The sequence below is a fragment of the Sebastes umbrosus genome, chromosome 6 (assembly GCF_015220745.1).
Source record: "Sebastes umbrosus isolate fSebUmb1 chromosome 6, fSebUmb1.pri, whole genome shotgun sequence".
Classification (NCBI taxonomy): domain Eukaryota; kingdom Metazoa; phylum Chordata; class Actinopteri; order Perciformes; family Sebastidae; genus Sebastes; species Sebastes umbrosus.
Window position 1 is genome coordinate 15,352,517 of NC_051274.1, and position 26,976 is coordinate 15,379,492.

General features: G+C 40.6%; 1 protein-coding gene across 1 annotated transcript in view; it reads left to right on the top strand.

Annotated features, from left to right (window-relative positions):
- LOC119489187 (acid-sensing ion channel 1-like) overlaps positions 1-26,976 on the top strand; it is a 63,493-nt gene that overhangs the window by 3,537 nt on the left and 32,980 nt on the right. Inside the window, exons 3-4 of the mRNA XM_037771352.1 lie at positions 402-1,632; positions 7,653-7,848. Coding sequence (XP_037627280.1) covers positions 1,271-1,632; positions 7,653-7,848 — 558 coding nt within the window. The 5' untranslated portion in view covers positions 402-1,270. The remainder of the gene's footprint in view (positions 1-401; positions 1,633-7,652; positions 7,849-26,976) is intronic.

Consider the following 26,976-nt stretch of genomic DNA (forward strand, 5'->3'; position numbering starts at 1 on the left):
TCAGACTTCTTTTTGCAACCAGAGGAGTCGCCCCCTGCTGGCTATTAGAAAGAATGCAAGCTTAAGGCACTTCCTCATTGGCTTCACTTTTCAGACCCAGAGGTTGCCCACTGGTTGAAAGACCTTATCACATTGCATTATGGGAAATGTAGTAAAACAATTGTTTTTGTAGCTTATCTAATATAGTCAGGATATATCTGCCTCTGTTGCTTTGATTTTGACCTTTCTTTCTTTTAATCCAGCGCTCATGAGACCAATAACTTTATGGAATCACAATACTACATTGTTGTTGTATTTTTTTTGTATGTACCTATTGCACAATTTTCTTCCTCTGGGTGTCCCTCTCTCTCTTTCTCTCTCTCTCTCTCTCTCTCTCTGTTTTGACTCTGGCTGCGGTTAAGATGTGAAACTACAGTAACTCAGGAGGTGAAGAGCAGCGCGTCAGTCCACCCTCCTCTTCTCTTCTCTCTCTCTCTCCTCTTCCTCTCCTCTGCCGTCCACTGCTGCTGCTGCTGCCAGGCAGACACACAAACACGAGCGAAAGGGAAAAAGCTCACGACTCACCACCAACCAGACCAGAATAACAAACCATCTGACTTCCCAAACACGTTTATCTGATTCCTGAGTAAGAGAAGGATCTCCATGACTTGACCTGGAAATCTGCGGATTTAAACGGACGTGCGTAAAAGCGCAGCCACAGAGGAACTCTTAATAAATGAGCTAGAAAGTGTCAAAAGGGATTTTTCCTCTTCTCCTCCTCTGGGTCTCCTCGGTTTCCTCTTGTTGGCGTGCAAGAATGATCCGTGCTTCACTGGACTCGAGCAGCGGATTCACAGGCTGATGAAACACTTTGTCAATCCCTTCTCTCTCTCTCTCTCTCTCTCTCTCTCTCTCTGCTGTACTGCAACCCAGTGAGAAACCTGCACAACATCACAGTATTGTGCGGTGGTGATGGACCATCTTGGTTATGCATGCTTTTCAATCAATCACACTGCTTTTGCATGAGTGCTTTTGTGAAATGCATCACTTGTGCTCGTAAATTGCTGCTCGTCTGACTTCTTTTTTTAAGAGGATGCTCAAAATGTTCCTCCATCTGTCTGCATGAGGAGGGATGGCGACCAGACCAAGTCCCAGAGAGGTTTATCTCTGCACACCTGTTCAGATGGATAATGCCAGTGGATGCTACAGGTGAATGAATATCAACTCAGTTTGAGTGTTTTTGAAGCTGTTTTTCTGACTCTTGCAATCGAGCTTGTTGCACACAGCGACGATGGATCTCAAAGTAGAAACCGAAGAGATGGACTCCAGTCAACCTCCGCCCATAGAAGTTTTTGCGCACACCTCGACTCTGCACGGGATCTCTCACATTTTCACATACGAGCGCTTCTGCATCAAACGCTGTCTGTGGGTGGTGTTTTTCTTGGGCTCTCTGACTATCCTGCTGTTCGTGTGCGTGGACCGGATCCACTTCTACCTGGAGTACCCGCACGTCACCAAACTGGATGAGGTCACGACCCCGATCATGACGTTTCCCGCGGTCACGTTCTGCAACCTGAACGCGTTCCGCTTCAGCCGCGTGACGCGCAACGACCTGTACCACGCTGGAGAGCTGCTGGCCCTGCTCAACCAGAGGTAACCACTATAGGCTATTTGAAACAGGTTTTTAAAAAAGTGCAAAATTTAGCTCATAATTCCTGTTTAAAGCTGTTTTCTACTGCATTCTACTGCTTATTCTTTATTATCTGTATTTTCATTCCCTTAAAGGGTAACTTCGGTATTTTTCAAACTGGATTTTCCAATGTTTTTGTGTCTTAAGTGACTAATGGGGACAGCATTTTTTTTAATTTGTCCAGTATTGAGGGATAACGCTGTAACCGGCAGCCGCGAAACAAGCTGCGAGAGCAAATGAGCAACGTCAGTGTAACGTTACGTCCACTAAAAGTGCTTGATTTTGCCACTGACAGGCTCAGATTGTTATTATAAGTGTATGACAACATTATGGAAAAGGACCCTACAGAGAAATAAAATGGTTTTCTTTACCTTTCGCTTTATCCGTGGTCCAAAGTACTCAAATACTTCTGTACTTTAAGGATGCCTTTGGTATTTTTCAACCTGGACCCTATTTTGCTATGTTTTTGTGTCTAAGTGACTAATGGGGCAACCCTTTTTGAAATTGGTCCAGAATTGAGAGAAAACGCTGCAGCATGCCAGCCGCTAAACAAGCTGCAATGTAATCATATGGGGCAACCTGGCACCTTCATTTTCTACCACTGACACGCTCTGATTGTTATTATTATGGAAAGGACCCTACAGAGAAATAAATTGATTTTCTTACCTTTCGCTTGATCTGGTCTGTTTGTTATTATGTCCAAGTCCCGCTCAAGGAGGAGTCTCGTTGTGAAATCTGAATATCCGTATACTCTGACTCAAATAAATACGTGTGGCCATCAATTTCAAAGACCTCATCCACATTGTTGAAATCATCTAAATATTCAGCCATGACTACGCTTTCTGTACTCCAACACAACAAACTCTGTCTGGCCGGCACTCCAGACACTTATAATAACAACCAGAGCCTGTCATGACAAAAACAAGCACTTTTAGGATGTAAATGACAGTGCCAACTTGCCCCAATAGCACCATATTGTAGCCCCTGAGCAGCTGCCGTCTACAGCGCTCTCCCTCAATACCAGTCTTAGAAATTGTTGTCCCTATTAGTCAGTTAGACACAAAAATATGGGAAAATAGGGTTGAAAAATAACAAAGTTACCCTTTAAGTTCAAATAATTTCCTCATAGAAAACCTCTACCCTCTCGTAAATATACAATATATAGGCTATATACAGTATAATAAAAAGTTTCATATTGCAAATGTCAGTGGTGTAATGTAACTAAATACATTTACTCAAGCACTGTACAAACAGGTACCTGTGCTTGAGTATTTCCATTTTGTACCACTTTATACTTCCACTCCACTACAGATCAGAGGGAAATATTGTACTTTTTACTCCACTATCAGATTTATTTGACAGCTATAGTTACTAGATACTTTGCAGGTTAAGATTTAGACAGATCTTGGAATGCTCTTGTAAAATACTGTTACACATTGAGCCCAATAATCTAAAATGTAAAAAAATTGGCTCCACATCAACAAGCTACAACCGTGAAATGCTGCTTACTGCATCAGTAATATAATACTCTAACACTCACAGGGGCCAGCTTTCTGCATTTTGATAATTTAAATAAATTTGGCTAATAAGGAAAGGTACTTGTAATGGAGTATTTTGACAGTATTGTATTTGTACTTTTACTTTATTTTAGTAAATGATCTGAATACTTCATCCACTGGCAATTGTGTCTCACTCATGCAGCAAGCTCTAATAGTTTCTACCTTGTTGAGTCTTTCAGTGCTTGGAGAGCAGGCTTGTCAGGCTTGAATTAACTGAGGCATTATAATCAGAGAACGGCAGCCGCTTTGTCGGTGCAGCTGAGGACTCTGGATGCGGGAGCTGGCAACCGCATGCACTGTGTATGCACAGGAGGAAAAGATGCAGGGAGTCTGCTTACTTTGGTTACACGTGAAATGGCAGATGCTCAGGGTATCTTTGTCAGTTCATGTTTCTGTAAGTGCAGTGGAGCTGCAGAAAACACAACTCCTGCACATTAAATCCAAAGATTGTACTACTCTGGATAGTTTGAGTTGATTTAAGATCATGCACATGGCTGTCAAATGAGCAGAGGAGAAATATCTCACAGAGAGAGTGGCTTTGAAATATGTTTGATAATGTTGCTCTCCCTGTGGTGTTTTAATAGTCTTCAGGTCAACAGAGGCAGTGATAAAGAGACAAATCAGTAAGATGGTGTCATTTGCCACATTTTGTGACCAGTATCTGTCATCTGAGTGATCAAGAACTTAAAAAAGAAGAGTAAAGGCTCAGATGATTTGAACCTCTGACAGGCTGTCAGTTAAAGAGATCAAGGACAGGGCTCGCAGCACGCAGCGCTGTAGGCCTCTGGTGACTTTGCTTTTATGAGGGTATCCAAAAAACTTCTATCCTAAATCTTTAATGAAGATCCCAGACTGAACACTAAAATTAGCAATTTTTTTCAGCGACGCTGGTGTGACTGATGATCAACACTTGCCATCTGGATTTTTTTTTAATAATGAATACATTTTCTAATCTCACATTTCCAGGCAGCGGTTCACAAGGATCCCTTTTCAAAGTTGGAGACCAAAGCATAAATGGGGCTGAGTTTCCTTCTCCATGTACTCATCTCAACTCTTACGCTCTGAAGTAGGTTTAGTGCTCATTATCCTGCCTCCCTTGGCAAGGCATAGAGGTGATGCAACGGCACACTTAGCTGTTATACCGCCGGCCAGAAATGAAAGTGCCTGTGGCATGAAATCCATTTAAGACTGTTCTCCGCCCACTTCCCATGTTTGGAGTCACTGGTCTGGGAAATGTCTTGTGGCATGATATTTAAGCTGCACACATCCCGAAGTGTCAGCCTTCGCCGATCCCGTCGGCTCATTCTTAAGGGATTCTATCTCATAAGTGCCTTCTTGGCAGGTTCGTCCACTACACAAACAGTGGGGAGAGAGTGCCTCTCCTCAATTAAGTTCTCTTTCAATCAAACAAAAACACTCCCCGCCTCTTCCATAATGAGGCTTAGCTTAATCTTAATGTAACAAAAATAATCCATGAACTAATTTCCAAACCTGAATGAGGCTATTGATTTGATACTTGGAAGATTTCACTTAGACGATAAATGTCCCTTTGCCCTCATGAAAATTAAAAACAAAAGGATTGCTGCACCTACTTCCAAGTTTTATAAGAAATTTAATAGTGGCGGTGTAATTATACATAATACATTACCAGCTCTTGTTTAAATAAGAATGTATCTCATTCTTATTCACATTATACATAAACACACATGGGGTGCAGTAATAGTATGTCACAAAAATGATCAGTAGAAGGCCATATTCATACAAGAGTGGGTACATTCAGATGAGAAAATTTCATTTGAGGCTAAAAAAAAGAACTCAACGCAATCTGCTCTTTGGTGAGTCCATTAAAATGGTGACATTTTTAATAATAGCGCAGTGGGAGATCACAGCGAGGGTAGAGGCTGGGTGCATTTACAGCTATTCTGCTCTCTTTTGATACGAGGCAGCTTGGTCAGATTTCTGTGAGCTCCATTAAATGAAAGGAAATTTCCCAGTGCCACCGATAATGCGGGGTGTGATGTGGGTTGTCTGGCTCCCCACTCAGCTACTCGCAGGCCTTTTATTCTTAATGTAGTGAGAGAGAAAAAAAGACTATGGCTGATGATACAGACAAAATCAAATATCACAGTGTAACTGAAAACCAAGCTATCAATAATGTGGTGATATTTGGGGCTCAGCTGTTACCATGCAAGAAAAACATTGAGAACCAGTGGGCTACCATCGGGTCTGAGAAGTGGAGCCAATGGGGAACAAATCAATGGGTGACGGTGACTATATCCACTTCTGATATACAGTCTATGTTGAGAACTTATCATTAGAGATAAATATATGATGAAACATGAGGAAAACATTCATTGTTCATTTCGTTAAACAATCTAATAATTAAGAACATAGTATCACTGTTACTGTAAATACAACCTTAACGTCTCAATATTATGATATCGTATATATACATGTATTTTAAATATGGATAACAAATATAAAAAACAAACCTTACAGTTGCTTGTAAAGAATCTCTGACACACAAACATGAGTAACAGTCTACAGCCATGCTAGCTGTGCTAACATGTGCCAAAGCTTAAAGCGGTTTTATTTTATATTTTTTATTATAAATATGTATCAGATGACAACTTTAAAATAATGTGATAATGTGAAAGGCGTCACTCGTAGTGATAAACCTACAAAGAGTTATGACATCGGTTTTATGGAGCTTTATAGTGAGTTTCAACTCATTCTTTAGCTGTACGGCCCACAACTTTTCTGTTTTGGTTAACTCTCTCTACTCTCATAGCATCGTTTTCAGCAAAAAAGCTCTAAAACGGCACACAGACACAGTTAGCAACTAGCTGGTGAACATAGTGGAGCATTTAGCAGCTGAAGATCCATACATTTCCCTCAGGAGTTGGTGGAGACCAAAAACAGAGCTAAAAAGAGAGTGAATATTGGGCTTACATTTGCCAAGCGGCCAGAAACATGACTCCATATGAATGATAATGTCGTTCTGTAAGTAATATATCAATGTTGTGTTCACAGCTTGTTTCCGCTGCTCCCAAGTGGCCTATAAAATATCAGTTATCGCAGGTTTAAATACAAAGTACAGCTGAGGCTGATGGGAATGTTATTAGTTTAGCAGGTATTTGGTCATGAATCAAAGTATTGGACAAAGAAATTATGACCTGATTATTAAATTGGGGATAAGCAAAGTGATTATAATTCATCCTGAGGGGGACACAAATGTCTGTACCAAAATTCAAGACAAACGATCCAACAATGGTGGCGCTAGATGTAAAATTCAAAGAATCATGAAAGTAATTAGAAAACATCATCTGGGAAACATAAATGTCTATGTCATAAATTTTGTGGTAATCCATCATGTAGAGGTTGAGATATTTGTCAGGATAAGTGAAAACTTTGACCTGCTGGTGTCAATAGAGGAAAAGCCAGAAGATCACCAAATTCACTAGGATTCATTGTCTGGGGACCATAAATGTCTTTACCAAATTTCATGTCAATCCGTTATGTTGTTGATGAGATATTTGTGTCTGGACCAAAGTAGTAGACCTTCATTGCCATACTTGGACCCACGCTAAAACAAACAGCATGAAAAACGTCTAATGCTACATGTTATTGTTTACTCTTTTATGTCGGATTTTGATCAAAGTAAAGCATGGCTTCATTTATGGAAATATATCTTTCTTGTATTGAAAGAAGTGACAGAAATGGTGAGCAGAGATACTTGTAATGATTGAATTCAGTCAGAGTCAAAAGTAACATGATTCCCCCAAAAAAGACTCCCTTTCTTCTTGCCCTACCTTTTAATATTTTAGTCAGACTTGCTTTTATGTTTCAGATTTCATATGAAAGTTTAACTAAATGTTCTCATGGCCAAAATAATCCAATCAACATAAACACAAACACATTTTTCTCCAAGTCTGAATCCAGTTAAGTGAGAGTTGAAGTGTAGCCTGCAGCTGCTACATCGACAGTGAATGGACGACTGTCTTTATGGGCCCGTACAGTTCTTGTCTGAACTTTATTATGTACTGTACAATAAAGCGTTACACTCTGGTTGTGCCATCAGTTCAAAGCCAGAAAATGTCACAGAAAACCATCTATATATTTTTACAGTCGGTTTCCTGTCTTTTGTGATTCATTCTGGACTGTATTAGTTTTAGCTTTGGTTGAGAGGAGCAAGAGTTCAGATAAAGACTCATAAACCTTCCTGAAGTGTGCAAAAAAATGTTTCAAGGCTGAAATTCACTTTATGTGAAGTCTACTTTATCATCAGGCAGTGATTATTCACTGTGAAGACGGCCTGCTCAAGGAAATTCATCCATCCATACCAACCTACGAGGCATAAAATTTGCACTAGAAATGTATTGAATACTTCTTTGACCTCTCTTTCTCTCTGTCTGTTCGGCCAGGTATGAGATCAGGGACATACATCTTGTGGAGGAGAGCGTCCTGGAGAGCCTCAAGGTCAAAGCCGATTTTCATAATTTCAAGCCACGACCCTTCAACATGCTGGAATTCTACGACCGCACAGGCCACGACATCAACGAAATGCTGCTCGCCTGCCACTTTCACGGCACCGAGTGCAGAGCGGAGGACTTCAAAGTGGTGAGTTGTCTCCCGAGAACATTTGATCCAATCGTGATCAGAGGATAAGTCTGGTGATTGTCAAAAAAATCCCATTAAAGACCAAAACCAACAATGACAATTCATCCTGCTAACAAGTATTGTGTGTGTAGCCAAAGCCTGATAGAGCTTGTTCGTCTTTTGAAACATTTGAATTCTTCAAACTTTTTGTGAAAGGAAATATAAACTACAATGACACTGCAGCCATTGTGCACATTTTTTTCCATTATCCAAAAAAGGATAAATCCTCTTTTTTGGACATATTTGTGGAAACAGCGTCCAAGCTTCTGGCCTCTGGGTGGCATTTCTATAGCAACAGTTGACTGATATTTGAGAGCTGTCGTTGCTAGGATGTGGAGGAGCACATCATAGCCCTGTAAAGGTTACAAATGCTGATACAATACATTTCTTTTCCCTCTTTTTCTACAAGCCCAGGTAACAAACCGAGGGGTAGGTAGTTTAGCGCAGCACTCCACACAAATAAAGACCGTTTCAACAGAATTGCATTGCTAGGCAACAACTTGGGTCCATGTTTACTTCCTGTCAGCTGATGTCATTCAAATACACTACAACAGGAAATATGGTGCCTTTAAATGGGGTCGTGTTTACCCTGTTCACGAGACGGGTCCATGAAAGCCCCCCTCTTGTAGTATTCATAACCTCGTAGGTGGAAAGTTTCTGAAAGATCCAAGTTCACCTTACTTCAGCGGCCCGGGTTCGAATCCAACCCAAAGCCCTTTGCTGCATGTCGTCCCCTCTCTCTCCTCCTTTCCTCTCTATAAATCTGTCCTATCTAGTGGAGGCAAAAAAGCCAAAAAATATAATCTAAAAGAAAAAAAAAGAAAGAAATGGTGGAGGCCATGGAAGTTAATATATTGCAATTTTATATATATATTGTTTTTCTTCGTAATTTTATATCTCTGAGGAAAATGTTGATACTGTATTACTAATTTCACCCCTTAGCGATTCAAGAGGTCCGTCCCTTTACAACATTCAACATTTGGGAGGATGCGCCCTGCTGTTATGTTTGTATTCCACTTTGAAAGATGAAGCAATTATTATTATGTAATTACAATTTTGACCAAATAAGCACTCAAGTCAAAACAAACACCAAGGATATTATGCGGATTTCTCACATCAATGAACCACAATGAACGTGTGGGCACTGTCGTTTATTTTGAGTTTATCCCATATACATGCATGCACCAAATCCGGCGCTGAAAATAGTCCGCAACAAAAGCACCGTTTAATCCTGTTTGAGTAACGTTTGCTCAAATTTACAGTGCCCTTTTCTAAAAAAAAAAAAAAAATTCTGACCTGTTTTTAAAGATTTACGTCTTCGGTTGGAACAAATGAGTTTGGGATTTAGTGCCACAGACAGACAGATAAGTGGGGATGTACTGTGAAGCGGATTAACACATTGTTGACACATTGTTAGTTTTGGTCTTTTCACAGATTATTTTTTTAAATAAGAAAAATATAGAATATCACACCAGCCTTCTCCTTTATAATTAAGGTCATTTTTAATACATACTGTGCATTTTATTCTGTGTTTGAATAGTAGAGTGCAGACAACACACACTGTATAAATCATAGGATTATCTATTTATAGTGAGTTAAAGAATGATGAACACAGCAAAGAGAGAGCAAACCGCTGAGCGAACTGAAGCAAAAGACATTTTTCTAGGTTAGTTTGATAACCTGGGGATACCTGCTGTGTTTTTGTCTGTGGATGCTGCTGGTTTCAATCAAAACCGTCTCTGGTGTAAATATGTCACCGCACATGTTGTTGTGTGAACGAGTATGTCTTTTATTCCCAGACCATTTATAATACAAAATCAGAAATGCACTTCTATGATTGATTCTGAACGTCGGGGTGTGTTTATCAGTCTGTGTATGAAATATGTTTTTCATCTGTGCCGACAAGTCCTTATTCAAATTTGTGATCAAACATTCTTTTAAGCTTTTTATTTATTTAATTGAATTCCCACAGCTCCGAGTAAATTGTTACATCTACCTTTTCATCTTTTTTATTATCATTTTCTACTTGCAAAACAAGGGTGGGGCTGGCATTGTAAAGCAATTTCCTTTGAAATTAAACCCTCGTGGAGAAAAGATGTGGAATAATGCAGTGGAGCTGGTCAAAGAAATGTGTTTAATAAGCTGTGGGGGAAAAATCGATACAGCATAGTAGCGCGATATTTTGCGTGGCAATATTGTATCGATACATGGACGTCATGTATCAATCTTTCATTATTCAAACTATTAACCTCTTACCAATCCGGTCGCTATTCTGTCTTTCAGAGGTTGTAGCGGGTTCAGTCTTAAAGTTAGAGTAAAGACACTGGTAAGATATGAAACTAGTAAACCTAAGGAATTGATTAATAACCATGTCATGTTAGCTTGTTGGGAAGAACGCTAAATAACACTCCAAAGTTATATTTTGGAGAGGAAAAACTGCCATGGCCATTTTCACAGGGGTTCCCTGACCTCTGACCTTAAGATATGTGAATGAAAACTCTGAGATAAACAGAGTGAAAATTGTATCTTATCAGATAAATCAGATGTTGACAAACTGGATAATTTGCAGTTGAAAAAAGGTAATATATTGCAATATACCGTATCGCAATACTCAGTATATCTCAAAATGTTTAAAATCGCAATAAGATTGTATCGTGAATTAAGCATCGTGATAATATCGTATCGTGAGCCTGACATTACATATGCTTGAGTGGCTGATATTGACTGATACTGACTGATACTGACTGATACTGACTGACATGTAAGTCTTCCCTGCAGCAAAAAGTAGTGTCTGTAATGTCTCCATGCCATAAAAGCCGGCTGTTGCTGCTGGCACACCCAGACACTGTTGCCAACGGTCACTGGCATCAGACGTGGTGTTTAAGTTGCAGCTGAACATTGATCTTTCCACACAGCAGCCTCACTGAATAGATTGGATTAAGTTTAATGGCAGTTTATCTTTGCCCAAGAAGATTCCTGTTTATCTTCAGTGGTTGTAGATCCTCCTATATATATTTATATATATATATTAAAGCATCAAATGGTTCTTACCTTGATTTAAGCAGCTGAGCTGGCTCAGAGCAGGCTGGCTTAAGAGATTTATTTTTGGTGGTGGGGAACATTAATACACACATTCATACACAATGACACCAAAGAGGAGCTCTACACGCGGCCACTTGCTGTAGCAGCTGCACTGAAGTAGCTTTGAAGTGATATTTCTGCTCAGGGGCAATTTTACTATTTTTCTCACTAACCCAGTGAAAGCAAAACTACTGGAAGGCTTTTTTTATGTCTCTGTATGCAGTTTGAAGTAGTGATATTAGTCTGGATCAACTCAATTATTAGATGTCTCTGGTAGCAGCGACTCTGACTCTGTGTTTTGATTTCTTTGCAGCGGCTCCTCTATAAATTTAGAATTCAATTCGGGACTCTTGTGGTCTTTTTTTAGAGCTCTGCATGGTCAGAAACCTGCCTACATGTACAATAAAGGAAACAATGGCTTCGAGATTGTGGCTCCTGAACTGAACACTGCAAATACCTTTTTAAAATGCAACTCAAGACTTATTGGTTTACTGCTTTTGTTTTGTAGTTTTGGTAACACTTCATTTTACAGGTCGGCAAATTTCATGGTAATCAGGTGATAATTAGCAAGTAACCTATTTGAAATTTCTTTGGAATTACTGCCAAATTAACCCAAATATTTACCTCAAAATGTATCGAAAATTACTTTATTATAAACATAATTTAATAATTATATGCTAAAATAGCATATAATGGTTAAAATAGGGCCCTTAGGCTTTAGAAGCGTCTGTGCGCTGCTCTTCATCGGAGGTGGAAAACCGAAACTAATAGAAGACACTTCTGATCAGGAACAAATCTCACCATTTTATGACTTATTGTCTACATAAAATGTAACATGGTAGCTGATGTCATGATTCAGGGAGTTTTTAAAGAAATTTTCAAGAAGTTATTTGCTTATTATCATCTATTTATCAGCAGACATGGAAATAAAACATCTCAATTAACTTTGTATTCTTTTCCTGGAAATGTATTAAATAAATAACCAGCTATTGGGAAATAGCGGAATATAATTATTAAATAATGTTTATAATAAAGTAATTTTTGATCAGTTTTGAGGTAAATATATTGAGGTAATTTGGCAGTAATTCCAAAGAAATTTCAAATAGGTTACTTGCTAATTATCATCTAATTACCATGAAATTTGCGGAACTGTAAAATTAAGTGTTACCTTAGTTTTTTATCTACTTATTTTATTTTGTTTATTCACACTCATATTGTATCTGTAATATACAATCAGTACACTCTATCTTTACACCCGCAGTTGATTGTCTTTTTTTAAGATTGTTTTTGGGGCATTTTTGTCTTTATTTGACATTGTAGAGACAGAGACTATAATGAGGGGTATGACATGCAACAAAGGTCCCAAGGTTGGAATCAAACCCGGGTCGCTGCAGTAATGTGGCATGCGCCGTAACCACTCAGCTACAAAGACGCTCTGATTCAATGTCTTTTGCTTTTGTGTTTTATTTTGAAGAAAAATTGCTATAGAAATAAACTTTAATTTCTTAATTATTTGATTGAAGGCATAGAAATACACCTCCTATAGTGCTGGGGGTCTAACTTTTTACACTTATATATAGGTACACTTACAGCCTCGTGCAAACTTATGTGATGATGATTCCAATTTCCGTATGACTCTCAGTGAGTCACAATTCTACCTCAATAAGCCCTGCAGAGTTGAGGTGTTCAGTACATGTACGGATATGGTACGAGCAAATCTTCAAAGTGAAGTGACTGAATCATTGTTGTTACTGAAAGAATCAGTAGCTTTTAGCAGTGGAGCTCCGCTCACGGGTAACTGACAGCACCGTTGTCAGCTCATTTACAGCTTATTGAAAGACTGTGACAGTTATCACTTGTTCTCAGTGGTTTTTATGGACGTATTTCTGATTTTTTATGGAATTATGGTTGATCGCTGTCAACCCCCTTCAGTCTTCCCCATAGTTCAACACAGTGGCAGGATATTGCTTATCTGGATATCTATAACACTACATATTTGATTGAATCACCAGAGGTCTGTACTACGAAGCAGGATTTGGGGTTAGCGAGGTAACTTCAGGGTTAACCCTTGGTTTTCAGTCCTACGACGGTGGTTCACTTCTTACCGGCAGATCACCATTTTAACTTATGCTGAACACCTAACCTGCTCTGGAGCAGGTTATGTTCGAGATAAGAGATCAACTCGTATAAAAGCACCACCTACAATCAGAGCTCGGTGATCGGATAAGTCTGTTAATTTACGCATTCACACATCGGCAATTTTTTCTTTTGCCAGCTGTCCTTCCTGCATTTGGCAGCTCCAACTGTGTTCATTTTAGTCTGGATTATGTGTTTAACTTCTTTGTATTTGTCTAATATTCTACTTTGCTCTTTGTTTGTAAAATCTGCCACTCTGCATACAGTAGATTTGTCCATATTTGTGATTGGCCATATGCTGCAAACACCGCCCCTATCAAATGAACGCGCTCATAGCCAGATTGGGAAACCCTGGGTTGACTTACTGAGTTGATAACCACCGTCGTTGGACTGTTAGCAGGATCACGTTTGTTAGGTTTAGTTAAGCCAGATAATGAGAAGATACCCTGGGTATGTTGAAATCACTTCGTAGTACAGGCCTCTGGTATTGTAAGGCTGTAAGTGTTGTCTGTAAATAATCAACCTGTTAACAGCCAACTATTTGATCTTGAGGCTGAGATTTAGTTGGAGACGACAGTCCGATGTTGCTGTACTGCAGCAACCTCCAACTCAAGCTATAGCTAAGCTAATTTATCCATCAGAAGTAACTGTCACAACATCATTTAGCGATTTACCACACTGACTGTGAATATTCACTTATCTTATGTGCGTCAAGTTTCAGTATGAAAGCCCCGGTTAACCTGCTACACAACAGCTTTTCTCCCGTTTCTCTCCATCCCTCTACCTGTTAAGCTGTTAACCTGTAAACTGGAATCTGTGCCTGCTTATGTGCACCTTTTCCCTGCCTCATTCTGGTTTGCCAGTGGATTCTCAGCCACTTGTGTTTGGACTTGCTACCCTCACCAGTAAGCCTCTGTACCGACACTTTTGCCATTAAATCATTCAGCTGTCCTTATCTGCCTTGATTGTCTGCGTGCCTTCCTCTCCTCACCCTCGTGACAGTTTCTTGTACTGCTGTAACATGTTAATTTCCCCTCTGGAAGTAGCATTGCACATACTGTATATCAACACCGCGTTAAAGAGAGCAATGGTGTCGGAATTGGTAGTCAGATCTGTGTATAGTATTTAGGAAGCGCTTATTATTTCTTAGCAAAGTTTTTATAGCAGATATGTCATAGCAATAAACTACGTAATTGTGTGGAACTGCTGCTGATCCACTCTGTGACTTTGGGTAAGTCTAAACTTGAGATAAATTCTGATTAATTTGTTATTACTTGTGACATTAGGAACTTTATAAATACATACATTACAACCTGTAGTTCAGTTAGAGCAGCTGTCCATCTATATGGAGAAGTTTAAATGTGTTTTTGGTACCTTTTGAGCACACTAAAATCCAGTGGTGGATGAAGTACCTGAAAGCCACATTTGAGTAAAAGTACAGTATTTATGGTACACAAGTACAGATATAATAACAAAGTATTATTACTTCGTTATTAGGGCTGTCAATCGATTAAAATAGTTAATTTATTATTAGAAATCAATTAACAACACAAAACAATGACAAATATTGTCCAGAAACCCTCATAGGTACTGCATTTAGCATTAAAATATGCTCAAATCATAACATGGCAAACTCAAGCCCAACAACAGCTGTCAGTGTGTCAGTGTGCTGACTTGACTATGACTTGCTCCAAACTAAATGTGATTATCATAAAGTGGGCATGTCTGTAAAGGGAGACTCGTGGGTACCCATAGAACCCATTTTCATTCACATATCATGAGGTCAGAGGTCAAGAGACCCCTTTGAAAATGACCACGACAGTTTTTCCTAGCCAAAATTTAGTGTGGATTCCAATGGATTCCTTAGTTTTTCTAGTTTCATATGATACCAGCATCTTCCCTTTGACTTTAACTGAGCCCGCTACAAGCTCCGAAAGATCGATTGCGTTAATACGTTAAAGAAATTAGTGGCGTTAAAACGAATTTACATGAATTAACATGTTAACTTTGACAGCCCTATTTGTTACATCACACCACTGCTGAAATCTAGTAATGTAGTTTTTTCACAGCAGACATTTTGACATGACACAGAAGGAAAAGCAGCAGGTGTAAATGATAAGATGAATTATGGCTGAACTGAGCTCTACTTAGCTGCTTCACTTTCAAGGTCCTGGTACTGTGCATGCCTGCTTACTGTCTGGGAACGGAGCCATCGTTTATAAGTTGTTCCTACTACAACAAGTCAAAATGTCTGCTGTGAAAAGATCTATTAAGATTACGTGAGCCAAGACCACCTTTCAACCCACCCACTAGAAACATAACAAGGCCTGCCATGAGTGTGTTGTCCTCGGAATAAGAAGAGAAAAATATTAAATCCTCCAAACAGAACAGTCTCTTGCTCTGAGAGGTGACGATCGTGGCTCTGTGGCGCTTAAATGATGCAGTAGTTGTTGGCTGAGCCGAGGGCTCTTCTCTTTAACCCAAACATTACATCATGACTTTTCCCTGACAGCCTTCTGGTTCTGAGCACATGCTCCCAAACCTTTGGTTAATGCTGCTTCAATAATTCATTTCAGCAGTGGAATATGAAATGCACACATGTTAAGCATGTAAATAGTTGTTTTTAGTGTATGTGTGTGTGCAGTCCTAACACCCACTCAAGCATCTTCTTGACCTTTCCGTGTTTTTGTCTACTTTGAGGGGGATGGATAATTTATGTGGTCGTTAATTTATGTAGCTCACAAGTCCAGGACAGGTTCTTAAACTGTCCCCCACGTCCTCCTCCTCCTCTCAGCTCTCATCTGTGATGGAGCAATTTCTCTTCTCTTTGAAGAGCGGCGCAGCGTTCAGGAAATTGCATCTGGCCAGAACATAGTGGCAGCAGAAAGGTGTTCCCCCTGGAGAGGTTTAAGGCCTTTATTTCTCTCCTCTCAACTCCCCTTTGTTATCTACATCACCGAACAGCTCCAGAAAACTGGAAAACGCTCTTCCTTTGAAGACCGTCTTTGATGCATTGCATTGTTAATCTTTTCATTGTTTCATTGCAAAGTGCATGATGAATAAGGAAAGAGGTATATCCCAGCTGACTGTTCCTTGTGAAAAGATCAAAAGAAGAAAAAGAGAGGCTGATAAGAAACTATTTCAGGCTGTATGTGATAAGAATACAGATTCAGCACTCAACTGAATTGACGGGATCACATCTTTAAAAGTCACACCATATTATGTGGAAAACAATAGAGTGATCGCAAGATGCCTAGAGGGTAGTCTTTTGATGGCACGTAGAGATGTAGAGAAAGTTGACAATACGTTTGAATCTCCTGTCACAGAATTACAAATGTACCTGTTCATTTTTCTGCATCTTCACCACTAATATTTCCTGTGTTTTAATATAGGAGTTTTATGAAGAGTGGCACCAAAAAGGGAATTTGAATATTTGTTTGAACAACCAATTTAAACCTCTACCGCGTGCCAAGCGTGTAGGATAACTACGGTGGCCCATGTGAAAACGCAAATGGCCCTCTCTATGTGTACGTGGGAAGTGAGTGGTGAAGCAAGAGAGAGAGAGTTGTGGCGAATGTGTGTGAGGGAAAAGTGAGGTAGTGGAGCAGAAAACAGAGTTAGCTTAGCTCTGAGAATATCAAGTGAATGTACCGTGGAAGAAGCGGTGTGTGCAGAAATAAATGCTGCAGCTTCTCAAGACCGACAGGTTTCCCATTTCTTGTTTCCTGACGGCTGAGTGGAATGACAGGGGTTATCTTCTGAGCGAAAAACGTTATCGACTCCGGCCCAAGCACGAAAAGTTAACACAGTGGTGTGTCCTTTCTGAACTAGAAACATGACGGCCGATGATGATATTATATTATTATATTGGTATAATAACAGTCCATTTCTGCCTATTGATCCCCATAATTGTAACACACTGTTCCCAGTTAAAAACAGGATTCACTTGACTGGATTCTTCTGAGATTTTAAACTTCAGTTTAATTCCTTCAAAAGAATTCTTATTCTTCCTACCAAAATGTTTAAACCACCATCTCAGGTGACTTGGGGACAGGCGCGTGCACACACACGTACACACCACTCCAGACAATTGGAAAGCAGACAATTGCTATGCCACCATGGAGAGGCTCAACATGCAACTCCCATACTGCAAACCAGCCTGTGATCAGCACCACGGAGTGGCAGGATGTTTTGAGCTGAACTTTTGTCAGACGCCCAGCTGTTTCTATTTATTCCGGTCACTCACCTTGAAATCGCATCAATGGACGAGGAACGGCTTATTGGTGAAGCTGAAATGAGGAGTTATCCATACGATACCTCCTCATGTCACTACAAAAAGCTAAATAAAGTGGCAGCAGGCTGGAGGGAGATTGGCAGGAGATCGACTGAAAGTTTCCTATTGCTGGCTATATTGTAAGTCATTTCCAGTAAATATTACAATATTAAATATATATGTTTTCTATTTAAAAAGAACAAACGTAGGATAATAAGTGGTTAGGTCTCCAGTCTGATCTCGAGCGCACAGCTGATAGGTAGCCTCCGTGGTTTGTTTACATGATGTAACAGAAGCGCTTATAACGAGGACACGGTGTAGGAAGGTGATTTGTTTTTCTCTCATTGTTGATGCTGTGTTTTTCCATGATATTCCTTGGATAATTGAATTCAGTTCTATAAGACTGTAAAAAGGAAAACCAATCAGGCTCATGTGAAAAGTTATTGTTCCTTCACTCATTGAAACACTTTGAGAAACGGAGAATTGACTCCGGCAGTTATTACGGAGTTATCGAATGCACCCAGCGCTCCCCTTCTGCTCCTCAACAGTTGCAGAGAATCATCGGCGCTAATTGGACTCGGAGGCATTTCTGAAGTAGACGGCAAACTGCGCTTATAAAAACCCACTCACCAGTGAACTCCAGTAAAGTAGAACAGAGCGTGAGTCCCACTCGTGACGAGCGCTTCTCTTGGTCTGATGCTTGGCCCTCTTTCGTTTGTCAAACTCGGGCTTTGACAGCTCTACCCTGGGAATAGATGTGTGTCTGTGAGCTCCCAGCACACTGCTACCGTGACAGTTGTGTTATAATAACTGTACTCTGATCGCTGCTGTCATGTCTCAAGAAGGCAACACGCATTTGTAGATTTTGTAGACAAAATGTGAGACATGCTGTGCCTCAGAGAAGAGACAAGACAGCTCGGTGGTATGAGAATTACTGCATATTGTATCACCTTTATCGTTGGCAAGCTGTGCAGCTGTAAATGTATAAAGGATTCTGTTTAAGAAATGCTGATGTAACAGGACCACTCTTCCATGTTTGAACCCGTTCACTAAAAAAAATCTGCATTACATTACGATCGACCATTTCCCAAAGCATTGCAGTTTTAAAACAGTCACTGCTCACAGTTACATAATGCAGCAGAGATAACTTTGACAATAAATAACAGCCGATTAGACTGTTGTCAGGCTATTAAATAGGCGTTATCAGTCGCTATAAGCCCCATAGATGTGGGTCAGTTGGGGCCTACTACACCCATTAGTAGGTTTTATCTTCTATTCACATGGTAGATCACCAAAAGAAGGTATAAAAGAACACGACAGCAATCTCTAGCGACCGTAGTAATTATGACAGGAGCAGAGGCCGAAGTCAGGTGCTGTAGTATAGACACCCTGAAACTCCATCAGGTGTCGGGGGCGATGGATGGGAGTGGGATACGAAACACAAAGCTTTCACCCAGGACGCCGGAGTTTGCATCCCATGTGAAACCACAGTGTTTTTCCCTAAACTTAACTGTTTTTTTTGCCTAAACCTAAAGAAATGAAGTTGTAGTTTTGTTGCCTAACCTAAAGAAGCCTTTTTGTTTGTGTTCAAAAGTTGACCTTTCATTCAGTTTCACAACATGTTAGAATGTGTTGCTTTTAAATTTCACTTTCACTTTTACGATGTTATAGGCGTGGTAGGCCCCTAATGACCCATCTATCACGATATCTGATAATGCCTATTTAATGGCCTGATAACAGTCAAATCGGGTGCAGATAAATACGTAATGTTGACAAAACATTTGGATTACTTTTCTGAAGTTTCAATATTTTCAAACTATGTTACCATGAACTGAGTCCAATGGCTGTCTGAAAGGTGGGAAATCTAAAATGTATGGTATGCTTTGGAAAAATGGTCAGCAGTAATGTAAAATATACCCTAACCCTCTAGCGATGGAATAAAACATAAAACACCGCCACTGTGCTCCCTTGAAATCCCAAATACGGTTTCCTTTCTGCACTGTGATGTTGTCATTGGAGTGCAGGATTGCAGTTGCAAACACATCCAGTTTGCTTTCATGTCTGGTTTCCGGTTAGACCACTGTAAAGTTCATGTAGCGATGGTCTTTAGCCCCAACCTGACCTCTCTAAAAGCAACCCAGAGGGTGATGATGAGCTCAGATTGCTCTGACAACTCCGGCCGTGTTGGGAGCTGGAAAAGAACCGGCGGGGTGGGGGGTGGGGGCAGCTCTTCTTTCCCCTGGCAAGAATATACTTAGGCTTGCATTTCCTCCGGGTTTTGTGGCCTGAAGCGACAGATGTGAAGCACAGCCACCACCCACACTGCCCAGCGGCGTGCGGGTCAGCACAGCTGCGCTCCACATCTTGGCTGCTGAACCTGTCGCATTCTCCTGTGCTGAGCCAGCAAAGTTATGTCACCTCTCGGTCGCAGTGTTTATCTTCATTTCCCCCCCCTCTCTCCCTCCTTCTTAAGCAATTTTCTGCATTCCTCCTTCGTCTCAACCCCTGCGCAGTACATCCCTCACATCAGCCCCTATGGGCATGACAATCCTCATTATGTTTTCATGTCATGCTCTCTCCTGTCTCTCTCTCTCTCTCTCTCTCTCTCTTTCCCTCCCTCACTCGTATGCCCTTTCCTTTGTTCTCTTTGCTCCCATCACTCCCCGACTTAGGAACCTTGACTTTTCAAAAACAAAAAAACAAGACAAAAAGAAATCTTGATGAAGAGAGGTTAGGTGGAGATATTAAGTACACAGAAAATCACTTAAACGTAAATGTATTCCCACTGTGATAAACAAATGAGCACACTTAGGATTAAATTAATATCCGCCGCACCGTGCTGAACGAGGGCTATTTAGTGCTGACCACCTCCAAAGACTGATTGAGGGGCAGAGTAACCACATTATCCCGATCAGCAGGTGAATACTCAGGCCTCATAATGGAGAGTAATCCTGTACACGAAAGCCAACTGTCAGCAGCGAGACTGCCAAACGCAGCAGGAGAGCTCAAGTGCAACTTTATCAAACATATTTTAAAACAGGGATTTTAATAAAGATCCACCTCCCTTACATCCCCGCAGATTAAACCCATCATGCATACAACTTAAAGCCTTGTTAAATTACAAGATATTATGTGAAACCCCAAACTTGGAGAAGACCTTTGTAGTCTTTTCCATCCAAATGTAGCTCAAATTTGAAACAAATTTCCAGAAAATGTGACTTAATGTGTGTTTCCATCCACTACTGTTATGCAAAATATTAGACGTATTGAGATGAACAGCTGGTGGCGCTACTTCTCCAGTTGGGTGCCATTAAACAATTACAGAAGAAGAGTGCATAACAAGATGATGTTCTTAAAAAAGCACCAGTCAAACCTTAATTTGAGGAATGTTATTAGCTAAGCCTGTTTCAATGGCACCAAATCACTTTTTTTAATTGACACACCAGCTTTTCCACCTCAGCCAAGCGTAAAAACAGCAATATTTTGACTTTTCTAATTGTTTTTACTCAGTTTCACTTTGTTTTTAAATGTACAAATTTAATTTGAAAAGTTTTTAATTTCATTTTTTAATTTAAAATTCTCCCCTTTTCTCCATTTCTGTCTCTTAATCAGCTCTTAAAGGAAAATTGCGTAACATTTCATGGATCTAATAGCAGAAATAGAATATAATATTCATAACTATGTTTTCATTAGTGTATAATCACCTGGAACTAAGAATCGCTGTTTTCATTGGTTTAGAATGAGCTCTTCATATCTACATAGGAAGCGGTTCCTATTCACAGAGTCCGCCATGTTTCACCGCCATGTTTCTATAGTAGCCCAGAACGGACAAACCAAACCTGACTGCCCTGTAGTTCTCCGACATACTTGTGAAACTGCGGTAAGGTGAGTCGCAGAGTGCTAAACCGTGGTACCGCCAGCTGCTGTCTGACTTCTGTTGCCCCTAAAGTAGTTTTATTATGGTTAGGATGGCCTGTGAGCGAGGCCAACGGCGTTATCCCGGTTTTGCACTCGGCAGCTCACATTACCACAGTCTTGGAAAGGGAGGAGTGGGCCGAAGGGTACTCAGTTGGTTGCAATCTGAAACCACACCACTAGATGTCGCCAAATCCTACACACTGTTCCTTTAAAGGTTCTCTATATGATAACCAGAGCATTAATGAAGCATCAAACAACTATTTGCTATGTAAAGATATAGAGGAGTAATGTCTACCTGAGCAGAGAATGAAGTTGCTCTCCCTCTGTGCGTGTTGTAATCCGAGCTTCTGTCTGTTTTTTTGACATCGCCTGGCTGGCCGTGTGTGCTCTTAGTTCATGTTCCTGCATGTGAGCGTGCCCTACTGCCTAGCTCAACTAACTGTAGAGTTGCGAGCCACCGGCTCATCTGTCGCCATGTCAACAAGCGTACAGAGGCAGTAGAAATGCTCCCAATCCCGCATTTAGCACCTTTAAGACCAGAGAAACTGATGATTCTTAAGGACTAGTAGGGGGAAGATTAGTGCATCATGTGCAGGTAAAAGGAGAAGGAAGGATGGAAGAATACAGGAGAGGTGCAGTTTTGTCATGAAAAGCAAAAATCAGCTTTCACTGGGAGAGGGATCATCTGCAATCACTGAACTTCAAAACAGCACCAGTTGTTTTAGAACACTAATAGCCTATTCAATGCTTTAACTGTAACTCCCTCTCTAATAACCCCAAACAAATCTGTTCATCTTAAACCCCCGAGATATCTCATCCTGTGTTGTTAAAGGGCGAACAGTCACACAGCATCTCCATGACTCCAGCTGGTTTCTAGACAGATCAGTAATACTGCTCATGCACGCTCTATTTGCCTGGGCCTGAGAGGGGGAAACGCTTTTTATGAAGACATTTCGGACCGGGGAAGAAGGAGGAAGAAAAAAAAAAATGCAGGGCTGAAAATAGCGCGGGTTGGCTGCACTGCTCTGCACATGGTTTATTTATCCTGAGGATTAGTGCAGGTGACTTGAGGGCCGGGCTCTGTGTGGGCTGGAGGCAGGCTCGCAAAGGGCTAGCTGTGACTCAGACTGCTGGATGGAGTTTAGGAGAAGGAATGATGCCACAGTTCAGACCACTATGCTCCTCTGTACTCGCCTGACCCTAAATCAGGCTAATTGTTTGTTTCCAGAGGCTGGCTGGGAGACACAAAGGGCTCTTGAGAGATGCGACAGCGAGATTGGTTACTCAGAGGTGGAACGTAACTGTGTACATTTACCCAATGCTGCTATTCAACTATATTTCAGAAGGAAATATTGTATTTTTAATCTACTACATTTATCTGAAAACTATAGTTATTTTTCAAATTAAGATTTTGCATAAAAAAAACACCAGTGGTCTCCAATCTTTTTTTATAAAAAACAGTTGTCTAGTTGGGGCTCATTGTAATGTTTCAGATGTCTGTTAGCTGTTTGCATTTCCACCAAAGACACAATTCCCCTCTAAATTTCTCAGATGGTTTAATTTAAAATTTTGGGTCCAATGAGAAAATTATCCAATATTTCACATTAAAAGCATGAAAAAATCACAACCCCTCAAATGTATTTTGTGACTCTTCGGAGGGAGCACGACATCTAGGTCGGGAACCACTAAACTAAACTACCTACTGGTATATAAAGTAATTAGAACTAGCTCCACCTCAACCTACAACAACTACTGATGCATTGATGCATCTGTATTAACAGTCTAATAGTGTAATATATAATAATATATCAGTCACGGGCGTCAATACTTTACTTTCGATACTAAGTACATGATACTTCTGTGCTTTTACTTAAAGGACCAGTGTGGAACAATTAGGGGGATCTATTGTCAGAAATGGAATATAATATTAATAAGTATTTTTCTTTAGTGTATAATCGCCTGATAATAACAATGGTTGTGTTTTCGTTAGATTAGAATGAGCCCTTCATACCTCCATAGGGAGGGGGTCCCCTCTTCACGGAGTCCGCCATGTTGCATCGCCATGTTTCTACAGTAGCCCAGAACCGACAAGCCCAATACTGTTAAAGGGATAGTTCGGGTGTTTTGAAGTGGGGTTGTATGAGGTACTTATCCTTAGTAGGTATATCACCTACAGTAGATGACAGTCGGCACGCCCCCAGCTTAGAGAAACAGACAAGAGTACCAACACCGCAGCAAAGCAATACAGTGCTGTGGAGGGGGGCAGCAGAAAAAAAAATATTTTAGCCACATAAAAGAAAGGCTCACCTAAAAAAATCAATATTAATTTGAGTGCATGACAAAAACAGTATAGATACGTTTCACTTTCGGTTCAGTTCACCGTCGGAAAATATTCAAAAAAAAATTTACACTTAAATGGATATACATTTTTTTAGGTGAGCCTTTCTTTTAGGTGGCTAAAATAAGTTTTCCTGCCATCCCTGTCCACACCACTGTATTGCTTTGCTGTTTCTCCAAACTGGGGGCGTGTCATCTACTGTAGGTAATACACTGACTATGGATAAGTACCTCATACATCCCACTTCAAAACATCCAAACTATTCCTTTAACTTTTCCTGCTTGGGCTGGAGTCGATAACGTTACTTGCTGCCGTCGCCGTTGCCGTCGCCGCTGCCGTCGCCGCTGCCGTCGCCGCTCTCTCTCTCTCTTGCTTCATCACTCACTTCCCATGTACACACACACTCTAGGTACTGGCTCTGCTACTGCTAATCTTACAAATGACTTTAGAGAGGGCCATTCATGTTTTTCGCGTTGGCAAACGTAGTCCTCCTACACGCTTGGCACACAGGAGAGGCTTCAATTGGTGCAATCTGCAACCTCACCGCTAGATACCGCCAGATCCTACACACTGAACCTTTAAGTAGGATTTTGAATGCAGGACTTTTACGTGTAATGGAGTATTTTACATTGTTGTATCAGTACTTTAACTTAAGTAAAGGATCTGAGTACTTCTTCCACCACTGTGGGTAGAGCAGTGTTTTGGTCTGAGGTGGATCAGGATGGTTAACATCTTTGACATGATGTGCTGTGATGTGCAGGATGTTATTGTTTAAACCCACTCAAGACAGCATTGAATGTTTCTATGGTTACCATGTCAGACCGAGTCACAATCACAAGACTTTCAAATTTGATGTAACGGCACAGCCATGAAAACATGACATACTGGATTTTAACATTTTCTCTCAGTATGAATGTGATATTGCTTTAATGAAGCGCAGTGACACGCAGATGCAGAATATATGAGATATTGTTAAACAGAGTGGAAGAAATGAAGCTACGTAACAGGAATTTAATGTTTAGGAACATTAGGAACATTTTTGTGATTTAAAATAGGTTATCCAGTCAGATGCAAAGGAATACACACACACACACACACACACACACACACACAAACAACAACTCCTAATAGTCCTGTATTGTCGGGGAACATGCACTGTAAACACAACTGAACGATGGCAGACAGCACTAAACCTGTAAACAATCAAATAATCCTGCCACAGTACAAACAGCTCCGACAGAGACGCAAACACACAGAGAAGAAGAGAGAGAGGCAGCTGCAGAATAAACCCGCTTTTATGTCTTTTTGTGTAAACCGCTCAAAAACTGTGCAGACAGACGGGGGCTCAGTGTGTGACGAGGTCGGAGGAATGGACGCAGGGCAGGACGAAGTGAGAAAAGACAGATGGGAGCAGTCGTAGTGACAGGTGAGGATGTAGACTGTAGTCACTGTAGGTGTGAAACTGTGCAGAAACGAACTGAGCGAGTCAAGGACAAACGGATGAAAGAAGGGGGAGAGAAGAAAAAAAAATGAGCTAGAGGCATGTTATTTAGAACAAAAAATGAAGGTTATAATGAGGAGGTTTTGAATGGAGGGAGAAAGCGGCAGGAGATGAGAACAAGTAGGGAACAAGGACGGCTCTTTCTGCATGTCTTACCCTGACACTGCTATAATGAGTCATTTATTTTAATGTGCAGGGAAGATCCTGCCCAAATTTACTCTGCTCATATTAAAGGTTTTTATTATTGTCTGAGGGAAAGTAGGAGATATTAATTTCTATGCCAGTAAGATCAGACACAGGTGCACACATGCAACACACACACACCTAAACACAGATAAAGAGTTGTTGCAGGAGGCCGTCGCGTTCACAACAACAGCAGCAGCCTCCTGGGAAAACAGCCGGGAGACTGATTAGTATTTCCTGGATGCGCTTTTGCACTTTTATATCAACCTCAGACTGGCATTTCCACCGCAATTACTGAGCTAATCAGTTAACCAGCGCTGGCCTGCAGCCTGAGTTTAGGCAACATTTCTTTCCGTTGTTGTTCCTTTTTAATGTGTCTGCGGGAAATAACGGCACGTCCGCCAGAGCCACAGTTCACGGGCCCGTGTGTGTGTGTGTGTGTGGTGCATTGTTGATTGGTTGAGGCCTCGGTTCCTCTGAATGCTGCACTTTCTTGAAAGATTATCATTGTGACATTTTATGATTATCGCACAGAATACAATGCAGGCTGACAGGAGAGTTGGGAGACAGATAGAAAGACATTTACAGGCTGACAGGGAGGAGGAAAGGACAAAATGTCCTGGGGGACTGTTCAATAACTATTAATAAATGTCTGAGGTTCACTTATTGGCTCAATTAAAAAGTATTTCACAAGAAAAAATAACATTTTCTTTTTCATTAAATGCAGCATCTTCACCTTTACAAATTGTACTGACTAGAAATCACGTATGATTGCAGTTCCCCTCAGCTCTACAGAGCGTTTTAGCATCTTTCTGCTCATTGTTTTGATTTTACGGCCTTTAACTTAGCTGTTTTCGTTCGCTTATGTCTTTCATTGAGGTCCTTTTTTTTTCTAAAGACTGACGAATTCACAAAGAATTGTGCTCTTGCATTGTACAGACTGTACAGAGCTTTAAATTACGATTAATTATTATAATCTCAAGATGGCAGCTCCCGTATCCGGGATATTTTGGCTTCAGTTTTGTACAGTGAGAGGAAGTGGAGACGCGTCATCCATCTATATATACAGTCTATGCTGTAGCACCATGAATTGCGCTTTTACCGCTCTCTGCCCCGTCTCAAGGTCCGATTCATAAAAGATATTGCGCTAATAATATTACATCGCAGCGGAGTGCAATTTACCCTTTTTTGCGTCTGATTCCGATTATCCATGTGACAAAGTATAAATGCTGACTTTGCGCCAAGAACACAGTAGGCAGAACAATGGGAGAGAAAATATTTCAGACTGCGAGCTACTGCTTCTGACCGACGAGGTGCAGAGGCATTCCTCGAAACGTCAGAGAGACAACGTGTTTGGGATTTAATATTCCAGTCTGTCGGTGCTGTTGATGTTTTCAAATGCTCACCTTCAGACTGTAAAAGAAGATGGCATGATGTGAAACGGAGGACAAAAGAAAATATATCCTTAAACCTTTATAAATGCGCTTCAGTTACCACCAACTCTTGGAAGACGCTAATAATTTCACTGTAACGACGTGTGGCTATTTACGCTGATCTTGGTGAATTGGACTATTTTTGCAATGAGGCTCATTTTGCATTGAAAGCAGACAATTGTGCACCAAATGTCTGCATATTACCTGATTTAAATACATGCAAATA